The following is a 22,068-nucleotide window of genomic DNA, read 5'->3' as shown; positions in this document are numbered from 1 at the left end:
ATACACTGACACAGTAATTTTCATGGTTCGACAGTGTGCCTACTCCATGAGCGAGAACAGAATAAAAAAATTATACTATAATAAAATAGAGTACAAAAACAAAAAGTTAGCTTTCAAACCCAAAATTCCAATACATCCAAATCTTACACAACAGAGAAGCTCTCAAGTCTAAAACTCTTGTTCTCTTACTTTCTTACAGATGGTGGTGTAGAATGGGAATATATAAAATAAGGAGAGAAAAATCAGAAGAGAATATTTAAAAAATAGTACTGTCGATTATGACTAATTTTTTGACAGATTTTCTTAATTACCAAAATTGTACTGCTGGTTATGATTGATTTTCTTGATAGATTTTTTTAATTGCTGAGATCATAGTTGACCATTGATTATTGAAATCTTGGATTGATTCTATCATTTCTTTCCTTCTTGACTTGATTCTATAAGATAAATATGATTTGGATTATTCTGTCACGTTGATACCATGACAAATATACCATACGATTAAATAGGAAATTGAGCTCACAATTTTAGAGTCACATAACAAATCTACACCTTGGCTTAAAATTGGATCAAGCTACTCCAAATATAGTAGAAACCTTCTCTATCTTCTCTACTACTTTCTGAAAGGAAAGGAAAAAAACTCAAATGCTGTAAATACCAATCAAATCCAAGCAATGCTTGAACTTGGCAATTGAAAGAGATTTTATCAACATATCAGCTAGATTATCTGCAGTACTAATCTTAGTTACAATAACATCACCCTGTGAAATAATATCACGAATAAAGTGATACCTCACATCAATATGCTTTGTCCTCTCATGAAATATTTGATCTCTAGTTAGATGGATAGTGCTCTGACTATCATAATGAACAATAGTAACATCATGTACTAAACTAAATTCACAAAACAAGCCTCTCAGCCAAATAGCTTCTGTCACTGCAATGTACTCAGCCTCTATTGTTGATAAAGCAACAATAGGCTGTAAAGAAGTTTTTCAACTAATAGTACATCCATCAAGAGCAAATATATAATCTGTAATGGATTTTTTCCTATCAAGATCTCCTGCAAAATCAAAATCAATAAAACCAACCATACTGCTGTCATATCTTCCGAACTCTAAGCAAACATCAGAAGTATCTTGCAAATATCTAAATATCCATTTCACTGCTTGCCAATGCTCTTTACCAGGATTAGACATATATCTGCTAACAACATTGACTGCATGTGAAATATCTGGATGAGTACAAATCATGGCATACATAGGACTGCCAACAGTATTAGAGTAAGAAATGTCAGATATTTGATCCTTCTCATCATTTGACTGTGGAGATAAACTAGCTGAAAGCTTAAAATGGGCAGCAAGTGGAATACTAATCGGTTTGGCATCCTTCATATTGAAACGCTCCAAAATTTTCTCAATATACTTCTTTTGAGTTAAATGAAGCAATCTTGCTTTCCAATCTTGCTGAATTTCCACACTAAGAATTTTTCTGTTTGCTCCCAAATCTTTTATCTTAAACTCATTACTAAACTGTGATTTTAATCTATCAATCTCAGACATATCCTTAGCAGCAATAAGCATATCATCCACATACAACATTAAATAAATAAAAGATTCATCAACAAGCTCTTTAAAGTACACACAATTATCATATTTACTTTTGAAATAACCACAACTTATCATGAAAGAATCAAATCGCTTATACTATTGTCGAGAAGACTATTTTAATCCATATAGCAATTTCTTGAGCAAGCATACATGATCCTCCATGCTTTCAATAACAAAACCTTCAGACTGATGCATGTAAATGGTTTCTTCAAGTTTTCCATGTAAGAATGCTGTCTTAACATCAAGCTACTCTAACTCCAAATTATACATGGCAACTAAGGAGAGTAACACATGAATAGAACTATACTTGACTACTGGAGAGAAGACATCATTAAAATTAATACCAGCAATCTGGCTATAGCCTTTAGCTACCAAACGTGCTTTATATCTAGTATCTTGTACTCCAGAGATACCTTCTTTCTTTTTGAATTTCCACCTGCAACCGACAATCTTCTTTCCTTCAGGTGGTTTTACCAAGTCTCAAGTATTATTCTTATGCAGAGACTTAATCTCTTCATGCATGGCCACTAACCACTTAGTAGAATCAATATCAGAAATTACTTCTGAATATGTAGAGGGCTCACCAGTGTCACTTGTTTCTTAAGCTACAGACAAAGTATAAGCAATAAAATCAGCATGACTAGACTGTACAATATGGCTATACCTGGCTGATGGCTTTATCTCTATCTTCTGTCTATGCTTGGCATTGCAGTAAGGCTCATTTTGTTGTGAAGTCTGCTCTGAATTAACTTCTAGCATCTGCTCTGAATGAAACTGAGTAAAATCCTGCAAAAGATTAAAATCAATTGCTCCCAGCTCCATCTGCTTGATGTTACCTTTAATCTGTGTAGATTCAGAGTTAATAGTTTTTTTCTATCTAGGATTAATTATAGTATATTCATCAAAAGTAATATCTCAACTAATGATAAATTTTGATGATTTGGGATCAGGACACCATAATCTAAACTCTTTCACCCCAGATGCATAGCCAAGAAAAATATATTTTTTAGCTATAGGCTCTAGCTTTCCTTCATCAACATGAGCATATGCAGAACAATCAAACACTCTCAAATTAGAATAATTAGGAGGATTACCAGACCATACCTCTTCAGGAGTTTTTAACTTAATAGCTGAAGCAGGAGATCTATTTATCAAAGACCATGCAGCGGAGATTGCTTCAGCCCAAAACTGCCTAGACAAGCCAGCATTCAAAAGCATGCATCATGCTTTCTCCAATAAGGTTTTATTCATACGCTCAGCTATCCCATTTTGTTGTGGTATGTGTCTCACAGTTTTATGTCTAATAATGCCTTTATTCTTACAGTATTTATCAAACTTAGAAGAACAGAATTCTAGTCCATTATCAATTCTGAGTCGCTTAATCTTCTTACTAGTTTGCTTCTCTATCATCACCTTCCATTACTTGAAGGTCTTGAATACTTCATCCTTGTGCTTCAGTATAAACATCCGTCTTTCTGAAGTAATCATCAATAAAAGTCAGCATATACCAAGCACTACCTATGGAAGAAACACGTGAAGGCCCCAAGAGGTCAGAATGAATATAGTCTAAAGTAGCTTTTGTTTGTGAACTCCTGCACTGAAGCTAACTCTCTTTTGCTTTCTAAGAATACAATGCTCACAAAAATCCATCTTTCCTATACTTTGACCACAAAGAAGACCTCTCTTACTTAAAAGGAGTAGTCTTTTCTCACCCATATGGTCAAGTCTCGTGTGCCACATCTTGGTAAGCTCTAAGTCAGACATGAAAGATGTAGAAACTACAACTGAACCTATAACAGTAGCATCCTGCAAGACATATAAATTTAGAAACAGTCTCTTTGCTTTTATGGCAACCAAGGCACCTCTACTGACCTTCATGACTCCACCTTCAGATGAATACTTGTATCCTTTAGCATCAAGAGTATCTAAAGAAAATAGATTTTTCTTCATCTCAGAGATATGCCGAATATCTGTCAAAGTCCTCACTACACCATCATGCATTCTAATTGAAACTGTTTCCATCCCTATAATTTTACAAACTGCATTGTTGCCCATTAGGATAACTCCATTGCTCACAGTCTCATAGGTAGAGAACCAGTCCCTATTGTGACACATGTGGAAAGAACAAGCTGAATCTATGAGCCAGTTGTTTCTAAAATAAGCATCACTGGTTGCAGCAAGAATATAGTCAGCACCATCAGAATCTTCTCCCACAACATTAGCTTCTGCCTGTTTTTCAATCTTTTTCTGACCCTAACCCTGTTTGTTATTCTGTTCATTATTTTTTTATTTATAACGTTCAAATTTAATATGCTCCTTTTTCTTGCAGTAATGACAAGTCAAGTTTTTATTTCTTGACTTAGACCTATGCTTCTGGCTACTGTTACCTGAATCCCTATCATTAGATCTTTCTTTGACAACTAAAGCATCACCCTGTCCTTCGGTAACACTCCCAGATATATGCTTTTCAAGTAGCTCTTTAAAAAATAATGCAGCTTTAACATCTTCTAAGGATATATTTTCTCTATCGAAAAGAAAGATTTCTTTAAAATGCTTATAAGAGGGAGGTAAAGAGCACAATAATAATAGGATCTCATCTTCCTCTTCAATCTTAACATCAATAGATTTTAAATCTGTAATAATAGAATTAAATTCATTAACATAAATTTTTATGAATGTACCTTCAGCCATGCACAGCTTATATAAACGATGCTTCAAATATAACTTATTGGTAAGAAACTTTGTCATGTACAAAGATTCCATCTTCAACCACAAGCTAGCAGCTATCTTCTCTGAAAATACCTCTTGCAAAACCCCATTAGACAGACACAAGTGGATCGCTATCAAAGCTTTATCATCTATCTCCTCTTTCTGCTCTTCTATCAAATTACTGGGCATCTTCTCTTTTCCTAGCAGTGCCTTTTTCAAGTCCTTCTGTGTTAGGACTGCACACATCTTAACTTATCATAAATTAAAACTGCCAGTACCATCAAACTTCTCAGTATCCAATGATGAAGAAGCTATAGCGATTGATCTCACGAAACTGGCTCGGATAGTTATGCAAGATATGAGAAAGAGAGAAGAAAAAACACACTGACACAATAATTTATGTGGTTCAGTAGTATGCCTACTCTATGGATGAGGACAGAGTAAAGAAATTTCACTGTAATAAAATGGAGTACAAAAATAAATACTTCTCTCTCAAACCCAAAATCTCAATACATCCAAATCTCACACAAAAGAGAAGCTCTCAAGTCTAAAACTCTTGCTTTCTTACATATGATGGTGTAGAATGAAAATATATATAATAAAGAAAGAGTAATCAGAAGAAAATATTTAAAAAATAGTACTGCCGGTTGTGATTGATTCTTTTGACATATTTTCTTAATTGTCAAAATCGTATTGCTGGTTATGGCTGATTCTCTTGATAGATTTTCTTAATTGCTGAGATTATAGCTGACCCTTGATTATTGAAATCTTGGATTGATTCTATCATTTCTTTCTTTCTTGACTTGATTCTATAAGATCAATATAATTTGGATTATTTTGTCAAATTGATATCATGACAAATATACCATACAATAAAATAGAAAACTTAGCTCACAATTTTAGAGCCACGTAACAAGTCAAGAAGAACTCTGATTTATATGAGATGGAATGTTCTCTCTCTCATGAGGTGCCTTCTAAGGAACAAATAAAACCGTGAGACCCCATGCCATAGCGGCTAGAGGTCGAAGTGGATAATATCTCATATATACAGGAGAGAAGATTGATCCATCCGAACCATGAGTCCAAAGGGGATAAGTTTCACAAAAGGCACTGCAGGCCGTGAGTTGCACTTAATCTGCCAAGTCCGCACCAGAGGATCTTGGGTTCCTAAAAGATCATCACCAATTGGATTGAAGTTCTCATCTTCAATAACCGCAATATTTTAAGATTCGATCAGAAATATCCTGTAGGAATTGGGTCTGTTATCTTGCCCAGCCCACATCTTCTAAGGTCTTGTCCAAGTCTTAGCTTATATTCCCGTCGATGAATTTATTAGTTCGTGGGAAGATAAAAAGGATCAATTGAAGTCCATGGATCTTTTTTCCTTTCTACTGAATTTATCATGGAAGATGTTGGGTTGATATTAGCATGCTTAAATAGATGGCCTAATCTACGAATCCAGCATGAAATTTAGCCCAATTTTTTCAAATTATCCAAACAAGCTTTAAGGGTCTGTTTCAGAAATCCAACAGGATTGGGCTGAATATCCTCTTGGACCGATGGAGTGAGCAGTCTATGGCCCATATGAACAAAATATCCCTCTAACCCATATCTTATGAGAGGAAAAAAGGATCTCTGTAAATCTTTTTTTTCTTCCCATAGACCGACAGGTCCATAGATACAAAGTAGGCTAAAACAAACGGGTCTTTCAAAGAATATGGGCTGAGAGGGCCAATGAGCCCGATTTCTAAAAAATCCAGCCCAACTCTGCTGGATTTCCCAAAATGTCCTAAAGGGGTGAAAAGTCCTATCAACATGCCTCTTTCTTTTGGTGCTTTTTCATGCCTAAACAGTTGCTATACAAGATCCCTGAGGTTAATAGAAAAGTAGTATAAGCATACTGTTAGAAAGGGTTCCTATTTATATAAAAAACTAGCCAAAATATTAAACTACAGAAAGGCTCACAGAAAATAATGGAAGTTACATCATGATGAATGTTGCCCTTGTGATTAACAACACATTTTCAGAAGTTCTATTTAAGCTTATTTTGTTTGCTCAACAATGAAATGTCAGAGAAACAATAGGTATAATTATACAGATGATTGAAACTACCACTCAGACTCTGAAGTTCGATAGAAGGTGAACTTCTAAACCATTGTAGCTTTGCAGCTATTGCTTGCTTGATCATTATTGACATGCAATCCTTACACTAAAACTATATATGATATCTCATCAATGCCATTAAAGAAACACATATGGTAATTTCAAATCTAAAAGCTGATTTGCATAACTTTCATTTATCATATCATACTATCACATATTTTTTGAAAAAAATGTAATACCCTTATACCTATCTGCATATTTCAATATGTTCTTTATGAAACTGCCTATAGTAGATAAAATTATGTGGAATAAATCCAATTCTCTTGTTGGTAAAATCTCTTGATGATTATATATGCTACAGTCTTAGATTCAAATCTAGTCTAGGGATATTTTTGGAGAGGGCTAGCACCCCTTTATAGCCCATTGCAAATGAGCCAATTTCTCCGGTCTTTACTAAAGATGATGCAAAAAAACTGTTTACATAATGGACCTTAATTTTGATGAAAAATTATATCCCACATCATGTGCACCACACCAACCATGCATCTTAGTTTTTATGGGCTGCATGCATGATATGCTTATTTTGGATTGTCGCTTCGCACATCTTATTTTAGATTGTTCTTGTGGTGCACTGCTATCGTGGTACACATGATGCATGATGTAATTTTTTTAGATGTGATGAACATGCCTCTAAAAATATTTTGTACTTTCAAACAACAATCCAACTTCTCTAGAAGATTTGCAGCTCTGTTCACATAGAATAAGAGAAATGTAGGTGGGAAGAGATATGGGAGAATAGACTTTAAGCTCGCTGCACTTGTTGTTTCGTTAATCCTCATGAAAAAGAATAGTTAAATCTCATATATTATTTAGCTTGATATCACAATGTATTTCCAAAAACAACAAAATCAAGCAACAAAATAAATTTTCTTTTCCTGCAAAAAAGTTAACATCCAATTCATGAGGCAATAAATGAATCTTAATCGGGAACAAAGCTTTGATTAAACACATTCTTGTTTAGGTTGCTAGAGAAGAGAGGTGCTACTTGTGTGTATGTCTTTGTGTAACAACACTTAAGCAAATTAAAACAAATTATTCCATGCCACGAATTTGATAGTAGTCAATGTTTTCGCAAGGGATAGGGTGTATACCTTTCATGCGAAAGAAAAATTCTCTTTCCTTTGTGCAAATCTACTGTTGGATCATGCAATCATCACTTTGAGATCCATGTAAATAGATGAATGAAAGAGTTTAGAGTGTTTGAGAATGGTGCGGGGTGCGACTTAATGGTCAATATTATGAAAGAAGATCAATCATTTTTTTCCATGAAAGATACAACCCAGGCGCTCTTCAAAGGAAGTGTTTTGGCCATTATGGTTGAGTAATGGTCAATCAAAACATAATGGTCAATGAAAATTAAACGGTTTTCACACTAAAACAATTAAAAGGATCGATCCATAAGATGTTCAAGACATTATGTTTAGGTTAACTATATGAGGACAATCAAACATTTAATAATACAAATGTCTATGATATTTCATCTCAAAAATAGCTAGACCTGTGTCAGAAAAATTAACTTTTCCTTTTGAACATTTCATTGATCTAGCATAGGAATGCTTCAAACTCATCCCTGCACTTGCAAAGTCTAAATTTAATCTAAACAAAATGATTCCCAACTTCTTAAAAAAAAAAGAAAAGAAAAGAAAAGAAAAATGGGAAAATTTTAAGTAAACACCCCCCATGTATACAAGAATTTTGCACCAAGTTAATTTCGGCTGAATTTCCGGTAACGATCCCAAATTTGAATTGGCTTCTGGCTTTCAGCATTGGTCTTGGTTTTGGGCTCTGGATGAAACTTCAAATCAGATTTTGAAGCAGAGGTAATGTCCTGGTTTCGCTAACATTAAGTCCTCGACATATCCACAACAAACAAGATCATAGTTCAGCCAACAAGGCCTCTCTCTTTTTAATAAGTGCAACTCAGCCAAAGCCATTGCACACCCTAATCTTCAAATAGCAAAATTTTTGCCATTTGAACTCCAAAAACACCTACTTCAGCAACAGAGCAGCACTTTTATAGGCAGTGATAAATTGATTAATTCAGTGCCATCCAGTCATGGTTCTGAATTTGAGTCATTTCCCTCTTTAAATTTCAAAAGCATCAGGGAATAAATCTTAGAAACCTTTTTGCCTAAGAGCCTGTTTGTCAATTATTTAGTACTGTCTAAGAGCATGGCCATGAGTTAATTTTCAAAATTTATAATCTAAGTGGTTCTAACTCAAATATGTGGGGCGAAAAAAAAAAGATTAAATGTTTACGCAAGACAGGATCTTATATGTTCAAAATTTTAACAAACCTAGATACAGTCCCACTAAGAATGGGAAGAGAACATTTAGTAAAATTTGAAGCTTTTTAGGATCATGAAATGATTAAAAAGTGGAGGCAATAGCTATGATTTATAACATCACTTCTCAATGTAGTGGCAGATCCAAAAATTTTACTTTATGGATTAATATAATAAAAAAAATAAAAAAGTCACGGAGGAGAAAGAAGAATTTTTTTTAAAAAAATAATAAAATATATAAAAATAATAATATATAATATCTTAAATACTTTTTATAATAAAATATTATAAAAGAGTACCGTAGCAAAATCTTAGATATTATTAAATGTTAAAATTATAATGATTAACTAAAAATTATTCTAATCATATATATTTAATATGAGTGAAAAAAAGGAGAAGATAAAGAAAAAACTAAAAGAGTATTATTAAAAAAAAAAGTTAAAAGAGACGTACCTAATTCAGGTGGAGAAGAAAGACAAGAAGAACATATGATTGTTTTTTGCATTTAAATTAATTAGGATAAAAATAAATAAATCGATGTGGGATTTAAATGTAAAAGATGGACGGATGGGGATCATGGGTTGGGATGAGGACATTAAAAGATAAATAAAGAAGTCATGAATAAAGAAAGAGAAAGAATGAGAGAGAGGGGAAGTGTGATACCCCAATCAATAAATCTAAAATTTTTACAGATCCTAAAGCATTAAAATAAAAAAAAGGGGGGCGGGGGTGGGGGTGGAAGGTTTTAAAGCCGACATGTGTTTTGCACGTGCTGGGAAAGCCGAGATTTTGGTGGAAATTGGGAAACATATGAAGAACTCCTAAACGAGTTTTCTTTCATTTAGAATCCTAAAACCTCATAGATTTCAAATTAAAATCTAACTCTAAATCTCTCCCATTAGAGGTCTATGTCAAGGCATCAATTCTTTGGATCTTTTCTAAAAAATCCCATCCTTGGCCGCCTCTTTTTCCATGATTTCCGACGATTTGATCTTCTTTGACCATGGGAAATTAGATCAAATCCCATCCAAAGAATCAAATAAATTCTCCAAATATCTTCCCCTCAATTTTGTATGGATTACAAGCTCAAATTTTTGCCAATTTTTCAGCCAAAAATCTCTTGAAATCGTTGATTATTGGATTCCTCTGTTTTTCTATTTTGTTTTGATTTTCGATCGCTGTTGGGCCGCCGCCGGTCATCGGACCTGATCGGTTGTCGCTGCTGGGGACTACCCCCTCCATCCTTCAGGATCGCCGACGGGGAGGAGGCCTCTTAGTTCGGGAGCAAGGGGAGCACGAGCTCCCCTGTTCCGTGAAAGAAGAAGGGGAAGAGAGAGGACATGTGGGTCCTCTCTCCCGTGAAGAAGAAAGAAAAAAGAAAAGAAAAGAAAAGAAAAAATTTTTCTTTCTTCTCTATCTCTACTCTAGATTTGAACTCTTATTTTCTTTCTCTATTTTTTCTTTCTAAAATTTTATCTTTCTAGACCATCTCTCTCTTTCTTGACGGATTTCTCTCTCGAAGTTATCTCTTTTACATTAGCTCAGTGAAGGATTTTCTTTTGACGATTTTGATCAAACTCAGTGAAGAATCCAATCTTAAATGGAGTTTTGATTTGAAATTTGATTTTGATTAAGTTATGAATTAGAATTAATAATATATTGAAGAATAGGTTCCGAAGAATATCCTCAAACTTAATCGATTCGTTCATTTAGTATTCTAAGTAAGGTAAGTAACATTTCTCTTTTTCTAGATTTATCAGCAAATTACATAATATTTTCTATTTTGAATTATTCATGGCTTATAAATTTACTGCATTATATTTTGGATTACTAAAAATATCTTTTTTTTCGATATATCAAATGATTTGTGGTTGATTGTATTGATTTTGATATCGATTATATTGTTTGATTTCGATATTATCTGGTTTATGACTTTTTGAATTGGAATATGAATTGTGTTTGATCTGAGATGAATTTTGACTCATAGTCTGACTATGTTTCAAACCCCGCCAGTGGGAGTTAAATGTTAGTACTTTGATAACCTACCAGTAAGGATTGTACGCTGATATTTTGATACCCTGCCAGTAGAGATTATATGCTTATATTTCGATACCTTGTCAGTGAGGATTGTATGCTGATATTTTGATATTCTGCTAGTAGAGGTTGTACGCTGGTACTTCGATACCTTGTCAGTGGGGGTTATGTGTTGGTACTTTGATATCCTGTCATTGAGGGTTATGCAGTGACACTTGATTTAGTTTATGGTTGTTGAGACGAATGTGATATTTTGAAGAAAATCGATTTATGAATTTGAAAATAAATTTTGAAAAGACTGAATTTGCATGGATTTATTAGTGTTGTGTGTTTTGAATTGATGTACCTTACATATTTATTTTAAGTATATTATTATTATCAAATTTATCTAACTAAAGAGTATATTGCTTATTGGGCTGCCTAGCTTATTACACTATTTTATTATTTTTACAGATTCAGAGATATAGTTTGATTTGGAGATTCGATATGGGAGAGTGAACTAGAGGCAGACTTTGATAATTTATTTTAGATTAAGATTTATTAAAAATTCATTCAAGATCATAGAATCTTATTTTGTAAGATATTTGATTTATTTTTTTGATTTAAAATTAAATATTAATTATTTAAATTTTATTCCGCTATTGCTTTATGATATCATGATAAGATGTCTGGCATGCTAGTGGGAAGAATTTTCTATAGGTATGCGGCAGTTGCCACGACCTCCAACTCACGATCTCGGATCTGGGACATGACAGGAAGAGAGATCAAAATAGCATGAGAGAAAGAGATCAAAATGTGTGAGTTATTAAAGAGACAGAGAATGTAGATCATCATTACTCTTTTTATTTTTTGATGTGATCTTTCTAGGATATAAAAAAAAATTGGTGTAGGGTTTAAATATAAAAGATAGATAGATGGGGTTGGGGTGGGATATTAAATGATAAATAAAGAAGTATGTTGGGTATAAAATAACCCCAGCCGAAGTTCGTAAAAGGCCGACCATTCCAGGGCTCTTCCGGCTTTCGACCTTGTGCGACGTCTTTCTGAACTCCCCCGACCGTCCGAGCTTTCATAATACCATCCGGACTTCTCCGATAATGAGCTCCTCCATTCATCTACCGGACTGCTCCAAACGCTTTCTGGACTTCACTATCAGCTGATTTTCTACAGTGATCGACTATTCTCTGAATCTCTTCCAGACTTCTTCCGATCACGAATGACTTTACTCTGAACTTCTTCCGGACTTCGTCAATGTCCGAGCTTCTCCAACAGCAGGACTTCTACAGTAACCAGACTCTATCCAAGTTTCTACGATGGTCGACCGTCTTCCGGAGTTTATCCGAGATCCTACGAGAGTCGGATCCCGGTCGAACTTCTACAGTGGATGGATTCCAGACGAACTTCTACAATGGACGGGTTCCACCAGCCGGATTTCTATTTCGAACTTCTTCCGGACTTCGTCAATGACTTAGCTTCTCCAGCAGCGGGACTTCTACAATAAGAAGTCTCCATCCGAGCTTCCACGGCAACCGATCTTCATTCGAGCCTCTACAATAAGAAGTCTCCATCTGAGCTTCCATGACAATTGATCTTCGTCCGAGCTTCTACAATAAGCGGGCTTCATCCAGACTCCTACAAGAGCCGGACTCCGTTCGAACTTCTACAACAGAGTGGAATTTCGGACTCCTCCAACGTTCGACCTTCCCCAGTGTCCTCAAGACTCCTCCAACGGACGAACCTCCACAATGCCATCCGAACTCCACTGTCGGTCGACCCTCTGTCAGATTTCTCATGAAATCAGACCTCTCTGGCAGACAGTCCTCAGACGAGCTTCTACATCAGGCAAAATACAGATGAACTTCTCTAGCAATCGGACTCCTGCCGGACTTCTCCAACAGAAAGTCTCCGTCCGAGCTTCTACAGCAGATGACTTCCGCCTACAGCATCAGCGCCCAAGACACCCGACAACAGTGACTCGTCAGCAACCTCGAAAACATCCGAGCCTCTCTTAGACTGCTGAGATCGAGAGCCAGTCTACTCCATTAGACGTCCCAACCGAGCTTCAGCCGTCTGGCCCGAACTCTCAGGCAAGTCGCGACAATGGCCACTACCCCACTCCACTCTCTGTAACAGATTTCACATGACCCCACCACTCTCTAGCAAGTCGTGACAATGGATACCACTCCACTCTCCATAACAAACTCCACGTGACCTTGAATGGCCCCATGACGCCACTACTCTCCGTAACAAACTCTGCGTGGCCCCGAACGGCCCACTACCAGGCAGTTACAAATGTTGCTGTCAATCAATTACACTCTCTGTCTATAAAATGGGACCCCCAGATATATTCTTCTCTAAGCTCTAAACTCTATTTCGAAACTCTGCTAAAATTTTATTCGAGTGCTCTATTTTTGTTGAGGCAGAGTACTGACTTGAGCGTCAGAGGATCTTGCCGGAGCACCCCTAACTCCGGTTTAGACTTTCCTTGCAAGTCCCGACGGTGGACGCGATCTCCTCGACTCTAGCTTCTCCGATGTTGGTGGAATTCTGCACCAACAGAATTGGCGCTAGAGGAAGGGCTGTGTCTTCGCAGTACCCTTGTTCTTAAAGGAGTACTCAACGGAATTGTCTTCGATCATCTTCTTCGACATTTTCTCCTTCTTCTCCTACCAGATCTCCACCTGATGCCTCCCCGAAAGGCATCCACCAGACGTTCCACGACCTCCATGGTCAGATCTCAGCGAGACCTGCAAGCTCCGGCCTCGTCTTCAGTTTTTTAGGCTCCTCCTCCTCCAGCAACGACAGTCGGTATAGAGCAGTTCGACTTGCTGGTTCAGCAGGTCAGGGACCTCACCGAAGTAGTGCAGGCTATGCAGCAGCAGCCGCAACAGCTGCAGTCATCTGTGCGACTGGAAAGAGCATCGCTGGAGTTCCAGAATCTGACGACCGGGCGAGCCACTTGGGCCAGTCGCCCTATCTTTCCCGAAAAAGAGAAACAGAAGGCGGAGAGCGCTCCATCCGATCACGATTCCACCCCCGGAGGGTCCCTACCTCCATTCTATTAGAAGACCCTCGAGACTCACAGTCGAGAGAAACTCCTGGATCAAAGATTTCAAGAGATGAACCAGTGGATCAAGGAGCTCCGCCATGCTCCCACTGCTTACGGTGAGGACATCTGTACTGACCCTCCTTTCTCTCAAATGATTATGCAGGAACCAATCCCGCCAAACTTCAAGCTCCCCCAATTCGAGAACTACGATGGGACCTCGGATCCGGTTGACCACCTGGAGGCCTTCCGGACAATGATACTGCTCCATGGTGCACCAGACGCCATCCTGTGCCGAGCTTTCTCGTCTATCTTGAAGGAAGCAGCAAGAAATTGATATTCGACACTAAAATCGGGTACTATCTTCTCCTTTGATCAGATGAGCCACCAGTTTGTTGCTCATTTCGTCAGCAGCCGGCGTCTCCAAAGAGGTTCGGAGTCCCTCATTAACATTAAGCAGAAGGAGGGAGAATCCATCCGAACTTATGTTAACCGTTTTAACGCCGCCACATTGGAGGTCCGAAACTTGGACCAGTCAGTTGCAATAGCCGCCCTGAAGAGCGGTCTTTAAAAGAACGATCTTCTATTTTTCCTGAAAAAGAAGTATCCCAGGGACTTCGCTGATCTGCTGGCTCAGACCGAAGGATATGTCCGAGCAGAGGAAGCCTTCAAGCTGAAGGATGAGGAGGCTGCGAAAGAGCGACAGACGGGTGACTCCAGCAAGCTCGCAGTTGAAAAAAGATCAAGTGAAGCTTGGCCACGTTCTCGAACTCCCCCCAGACACAAGCGTGTCTGCACTCCTCCCCAGACTCGTAGGCAGAGGAGCCCGGACCATAGGGTTCGACGGATCTCTCGACCAGGAAGATTTCACAGCTATGCCCCCCTCAATGCTCCAAAAGCTCAAGTGCTGATGGAGGTCAGGGAGCAGCTGCCAAGGTCAGAAAAGATGCGCACACCCCCCGAAAAACGTAACCCTAACAAGTTCTGCCTCTATCATCGTGACCACGGCCACAACACGGAGGAGTTTATTCAGCTCTGAGATGAGATCGAGGAGCTCATCAGACGAGATTGGCTCGACAGATTCATTCGATGTCGGCCTGAAGGTAGAAAAGATCAATCGAGGGCCCTACCATAATCGGAGCCGCCAAGGAGAGAGGAACAGCCTGGAGATCGGCCTCTAATCGGGATCATCAAACACCATCTCTGGAGGATTCCGACGGGGAGTAGACCTTCTGTGACTATGGGATTCGAAAAATCTATGAATATATTATCAATAACTTTGCCTTAAATAAAAATTTCTTTCATATTCGCATATCTTTTCTTTTGGCATAAGCTTGTAACGACAGGGAGTAGCTCCTTCAGACAATCGAAACTAAGCGTGTCAGGAACAAGAGGAGGACCTCATCTTGACACGAATGAAGGTCCGATTATTTAGAGACCGAATGAGGGAAGAGGCCCTTGCAACGGCCCTTATGCATCCCCACAGTCATGTTAGGAACAGGAGGAGAACCTCATCCTAACATGAGCAAAGTTGAAGGCCCGATTATTTAGAGACCGGATGGGGGGAGAGGCCCTTGCAACGGTCCTTATACGTCTCCACAGCCATGTTAGGAACAAGAGGAGAACCTCGTCCTAACATGAGCAAAGTCGAAGGCCCGATTATTTAGAGATCGGATAGGGGGAGAGGCCCTTGCAACGGCCCTTATGTGCCCCCACAGCCATGTTAGGAACAGGAGGAGAACCTCGTCCTAACATGAGCAAAGTCGAAGGTCCGATTATTTAGAGATCGGATGGGGGAGAGGTCCTTACAACAGCCCTTATGCATCTCCACAGTCATGTTAGAAACAGGAGGAGAACCTCGTCCTAACATGAGCAAGGTCGAAGGTTCGATTATTTAGAGACCGGATGGGGGAAGAGGGCCTTGCAACGGCCCTTACGTGCCCCCACAGCCCTGTTAGGAACAGAAAAAAAATCTTATCCTAACATGAGTTAAAATTGATTGTGTCAGGAACAGGAGGAGAACCTCGTCCTGACACAAATGAAAATCTGATCGTTCAAGATCGGATGAGGGGGAAAGCCTTCTCAACGGCTCCTCTACACCCCTACAACCCGTTAAGAGCAGAGAAAAAATCCTCACTCGAACACAAAAAAAGGGAAGAGAGAAAAAATAAAAGCGACGAGCTACGCCAGTGATAAGGAAAAAACAAACTACATCAAAGACAAAGAATCTCATTTCAACGAGGAAGGAGACTCTTGTCAAAAACCCTCAGTCTCTAAGAGGGAACCCAACACTGGCCGAAGAAAATCGACTTTCTCAAGGTAACGAGAAGTTTGGGCCCCCAAGCTCGAGCACCGGAAGGAAGCGTTAAACTCGAATGGCCTCGAAAAGATCTTCGATCATGAACAAAAAGGGCAAATAAACATGACGATGATCAGGAACCTTCAAACAATATCGACATCGAATAAGACAAAAGATAAAAGAAGCTCGATAAACAACAACTCAAAGCAAGAATAGACAAGGTAATGAGAAAATTCTTTTTCATTTCATTAGTAAAGTGTACATTACAAAGCCTTTGAAGGCCAAAAAAGAAAAACGACAAGAAAAGAAAATAATACATGGAAGAACAAAAGGTAAAAGAAGCTCTAAGGAAGCTCGGCTTCTTCCGACTTCGAACTCTCATTCCAGCCATTGTCAGGGACTGCCTTAAGTTTTTGGCTTCTTCTTCTAGTTCCTTCTTTCTTAAAAGCATCTCTCGGTACATCTGGTGGAACCATCGATTTTTGCCCTCTGACTCCCGAAGCCTCTTCCTTAGAATCTTAGACTTCGCCTCGGCATCCTTGACCGCTTACTGCTCGTAGGCCAACTGAATCTTCAGCCGCTGCAGTTCGGCCTTCTCTTGCCCAAGGGCCATGGACAGTTCTTCCATAGTCCTCCTCAAGGAGCGGAGCTCGTTGGAGTCTTGTACAGAGATGGCCTGGACTCTCTCAGACAACTACCTCTGAAGGCAGCCAACCTCGTCGGTCACCGTCTTAAGCTTCCTTCGGTAGTCGTCTACTTACCCGCACCAGCCGACTCGGTAAGCGTTGTAGTTCACCTCGGCATCTTGCAGCTGCTTCTGAAGGTCGGAGAATTTCTTCGACCAGTCTCGATCGTGATCGGTCTGAGTTGTGAGCCAGGACGAGCTTCCTTCCAACTGGCCGATCTTCTCCCATGCAGCCGCCAGCTCGACCTCAAGGGAGCTGATCTTGGAAGCCTGAGTCCAAGATCGATCGCTGGCACATTTTCGGAGTTCCTCAAGCTCCTTCACGAAGTCAGCCTTCCTCCGGGTGTAGTCCATGAAGCCCTTTTTGTGGAGGTCCCGAAAGCGAGTAGCCTCCACAGTGATTTTCGAATGGTTCTCCCTCAGTCGGTGAAGTTCGTCATCCAGCTTTTTTGATTTCTTCGTCAGGTGACAAACTTTTCTTCTGAGGTCTCGGATCATCGACTTCAGAGGAATCCCTTGTGGTAGGGAAAGAGATTCGGCAGAGCACTGTTGCTGGGAGACAAGAGCGCCACAACACAAATCAGTGCAAGAAAACAAAAGAGAGGAAAAAGAATGCAGAGTAAGACAAAGGAGCTCTCTGTAAAGAAGAATCTGATTTCATTGATTAAATGGTTCTTAAGTACAAGAGAACGAGAAAAAGTTACAACAAAAAAAAAGGAATACAAAATTAGAGGTTTCGGACCTCTGGGGCAGAAGTGGGGGAGCTCGGTGCCTCCGGAAGGTCGGCTGCGGCAGTCACGACAGTCGAGGAAGTCTCGACTGGAGGAAGACCGACAGCAGCTTCAGAAGGCCCGGCTTTGTCATCGGACACCTCATCCAGGAAGTCGAGGTCCAGATCGAAAAACTTTCCGACCACCTTCTCTTGGCAGATCTCGAAGCCCTTGATGAAGGCGGTCTGGCCGAATTCGACCTTCAGATCCCTCATCTCGGAGGAGATTTTGAACTCCTCCACTGCCCGGACCATTGCCTCTGAGACCAGGGTTGGGATCTGCGCCTTCAACTCGGAGACCTCGGCCTCTGCTTTCTTTCTTTCCTCCTCCAAGGTGGCCCTCAAGTCTATCGAGGTCTGCCCCTCCTTCTGCAGCACCTCTTGGAGACTCGCGACTTCGACGATCTTCTCCTTGAGGCGGGCGGCCTCGGTCAGGCGACCTTCCTCCGTCTGGATGGCCTCCTTCCTAGCATTATTCATCGCCTCGATGTTGGCGATGAGTTGGTGTCCAATCTGCAAGAACGGCCAGGGAGTCAATATAAAAGCTGAAGAATAAGCTAAGTAAAGAGGCGAGAAGAAGAAAGGAGTAAATTGACCGACCTTGAGAAAGGACCCCAGAGAGTCCCAGACCCGCTGCTCAGGATCAGCGTGAACGATCCTGTGGACGACCTCGGGCAGGATGTACCCGTCGACCAATCTCTATATTAGATCCCTATTGTTGAAGGGATTTTCCTTCGGATCTTCTTCGGAGCCATCGGCCCCCTCGATGGCAGCCCTGCTGCTGCGGCTCTTGCGGACAATATCTTCTTTCTCCTTCTCCGTTCGGCCCTCGGTGCCTCCTTAGGCCGGGCCTCTGGAGTGGGAACTTTGGTCGGGAGGCTCCTTGAAGAGGCCCTGGAGACTGCGAGCTCAACGTCGGAGAAAGCGTCAACGGTAATGGCCGCCTGGGCAGGCGCGGCCGAGCTGGTCTCTTCTACCGTTGCCCTCTTCGTCGCCCCCGAAGATGCTGCGCCTTTCCTTTTGTGGGTCTTGAGACCTTGTGCTAGCATTCGAGCTGCATCAGCGTCCATATTTGCAATGAAAGAAGATCGGCACAGCTTAGCAAAAGAACAAGAAGAAAGGGAAAGCAGCAAATGACAAAGAAAATATATATATATATATATATATATATATATATATATATATATATATATATATATATATATATATATATAACAATACCGGCAGGGTTGAGATGGCTTAGGCCGACTTTGAGCAAGAGTTGTTCCTTCAGGAGGTTGGAGAGAAGAGGTGCTGGATAAGCCTCGGGTTTATTGGAGGCTTCAAGGTCGTCCTGTCCCAGGCTAGAAGTCCGACGGACGGAATCCCTCAGGGAGCCCCAGGGGGCCAACCCCAGCTCCAAGGTTGGGCATCGGACGTAGAAGTACCTCTCTTTCCAGTTGTGGATAGAAGAGGGGGCACCTTTCAGCAACCCCTTTCTACCGAACTGAGGGGAGAAGTACTACCAGTCCTTTGCCGAGGGATGACGCTTGAAGGTATAGAAATTTTTAAACAAAGAAAGAGTTGGCCGAACTTCAACTAAACTACAGAGGGAAAGAAATCCTATCAGAAATCTAAAGGAGTTCGGTGCTACAGAAACTAAAGACATGTTTAAGAAGCGAAAGAGAGAAATAACAAAAGGTGAAAGCGGAAGTCGAAGCCCGACGCGAAAAGCTTCTTGGTATAAACAGAAGCAGTCGAGGAGAGGGACGCTAGCCCGGCCAGTTGGCTCAGGAAGCTCCAGCTCGTACTCTGGAGAAATCCCGTACTGAATCCTAATCAGTGAGAGTTCCTCCGGTCAGAGAGTTGGGGATGGTGTCTGGTACAAAGACTGGACGAGATTCATCAACAGAACTGAGATTTTGGGGGGCTAGAACGGACGAACTCCTAGAACTGCTAGAGGAGGAAGTGTTGGAGGATATTTTGAATCAAGTGAAAATCCTAAAAATCTCGAAAAAATTGAAAAAAATAAGAAACGGGACGCTCGTGGAAAACCGAACAGGCGAAATGTAAAGGAGGAAAAACGGAAGAAGAACAGCAAAAAAAAAATATAGGGAGATAGTTCTAGAACTAACCTAGGCCGGTCCGAAGGATGCAGAGATGCAGAGATGGGGACGACTCGAAGAATGCCTAAGGCCGAGAAGGACATTAGGGAAGAACAAAACTCTCAGGAAGAAAAAGGGATCGAAGAAACTTTCAGGCAAAGTGAGACACTTGAAGGAGGGAGGCGGGTTTAAATAGGCGACGGGGTCCGGTGCAATAACGACTGCAGATTTCCTCTGGCCGATCTATAACCGCCGCGTGGCCCACTCATCATGGCAGGCGGCTAAATGTGACTGACAACTGACAGAATCATTATTGCACTATACCTAGAGCAACACTCCAATGGAAATTTTAAAAAAATCTTTTCGGATCGCCTCGATTTGAAAAGGCTCCAGCATCAGTGTGCCAAATGCCAAAATATCTAGAAACAACCAAGTATGAAAATCGAGGAAGGCAACTTCGGCTATGAAAATTTCTTTGTACTTCCTTCATTCGGAACCCGAACTCGAAAGTAGGGGGACTGGTGTTGGGTATAAAATAACCCCAGCCGAAGTTCGTAAAAGGCCGACCCTTCCAGGGCTCTTCCGGCTTCCGACCTTGTGCGACGTCTTTCTGAACTCCCCCGACCGTCCAAGCTTCCATAATACCATCCGGACTTCTTTGATAATGAGCTCCTCCATTCATCTACCGGGCTGCTCCAAACACTTTTTGGGCTTCACTATCAGTCGATTTTCTACAGTGATCGACTATTCTCCGAATCTCTTCCAGACTTCTTCCGGCCACGAACGACTTTACTCCGAACTTCTTTTGGACTTCGTCAATGTCTGAGCTTCTCCAACAGCAGGACTTCTACAGTAACCAGACTCCATCCAAGTTTCTACTACGATCGATCGCCTTCCGGAGTTCATCCGAGCTCCTACGAGAGCCGGATCCCGGCCGAACTTCTACAGCGGATGGATTCCAGACGAACTTCTACAACGGACGGGCTCCACCAGCCAGATTTCTATTTCGAACTTCTTTCGAACTTCGTCAATGACTGAGCTTCTCCAGCAGCGGGACTTCTACAACAAGAAGTCTCCATCCGAGCTTCCATGGCAATGGGTCTTCGTCTGAGCCTCTACAATAAGAAGTCTCCATCCGAGCTTCCATGACAACTGATCTTCGTCTGAGCTTCTACAATAAGCGGGCTTCATCCAGACTCCTACAAGAGCCAGACTTCGTTCGAACTTCTACAACAAAGTGGAATTTCGGACTCCTCCAACGTTCGACCTTCCCCAGTGTCCTCAAGACTCCTCCAATGGACGAACCTCCACAACCCCATCCGAACTCCACAGTCGGTCAACCCTCTGTCAGATTTCTCATGAAATCGGACCTCTCCGACGGACAGTCCTCAGATGAGCTTCTACATCAGGCAAAATACAGACGGACTTCTTTAGCAATCGGACTCCTGCCAGACTTCTCCAACAGAAAATTTCCGTTCGAGCTTCTACAGCAGATGACTTCCGCCTGCAGCATCAGTGCCCAAGACACCCGACAACAGTGACTCGTCAGCAACCTCGAAAATATCCGAGCCTCTCTTAGACTGCTGAGATCGAGAGCCAGTCCGCTCCATTAGACGTCCCAGCCGAGCTTCAACCGTCCGGCCCGAACTCTCTGGCAAGTCGCGATAATGGCCACTACCCCACTCCACTCCCTGTAACAGATTCCACGTGGCCCCACCACTCTCTGGCAAGTCGTGACAACGGACACCACTCCACTCTCCATAACAAACTCCACGTGGCCCTGAACGGCCCCCTGACGCCACTACTCTCCGTAACAAACTCCGCGTGGCCCCGAATGGCCCACTACCAGGCAGTTACAGACGTCGCTGTCAATCAGTTACGCTTTTCGTCTATAAAAAGGGATCCCCAGATACATTCTTCTCTAATCTCTAAACTCTATCTCGAAACTCTGCTAAAATCTCATTCAAGTGCTCCATTTCTGTTGAGGCAGAGTACTGACTTGAGCGTCGGAGGGTCTTGCCGGAGCACCCCCAACTCCGATATAGACTTTCCTTGCAGATCCCGATGGCGGACGCGATCTCCTCGACTCCAGCTTCTCCGGCATCAACGAAATTCTGCACCAACAAAGTAATTAATAAAGAAAGAGAAAGAAAAAGAGAGAGAGGTAGGATATGAGGTTGCGTTTGGTAGCTGGCAATCTATCCAGATTGCTTGCAATTTAAAAGGATCCCATCAGATTACCATGTTTGATATGCTTTATGAGTTGGTAATCCAGATTACTAGATAATCCAGATTATCTTCCATGAGATAATCTGAATTACCAAAGGGAGGGGTGGCTATTCAGATTATCTCCCATGAAGTAATCTTGTAATAAATTTTTTTGA

General features: G+C 41.0%; 1 protein-coding gene across 1 annotated transcript; it reads right to left on the bottom strand.

The window, feature by feature from the left end:
* Positions 1-641: 641 nt before the first annotated feature.
* Positions 642-4,565, bottom strand: LOC140859265 (uncharacterized). The gene is made up of 9 exons (XM_073260951.1): positions 4,292-4,565; positions 3,998-4,243; positions 3,483-3,814; positions 3,323-3,416; positions 3,034-3,085; positions 2,715-2,802; positions 2,275-2,453; positions 1,092-1,659; positions 642-980 (listed from the first exon to the last, which is right to left on the bottom strand). The coding sequence occupies exons 1-9, from the start codon at positions 4,563-4,565 to the stop codon at positions 642-644; spliced, it is 2,172 nt and encodes a 723-aa protein (XP_073117052.1).
* Positions 4,566-22,068: the final 17,503 nt, after the last annotated feature.

Source organism: Elaeis guineensis, chromosome 7 (assembly GCF_000442705.2).
Source record: "Elaeis guineensis isolate ETL-2024a chromosome 7, EG11, whole genome shotgun sequence".
Classification (NCBI taxonomy): domain Eukaryota; kingdom Viridiplantae; phylum Streptophyta; class Magnoliopsida; order Arecales; family Arecaceae; genus Elaeis; species Elaeis guineensis.
Note: the sequence above shows the minus strand (reverse complement) of the source record. Positions and strands in the feature narration are given on the sequence as shown.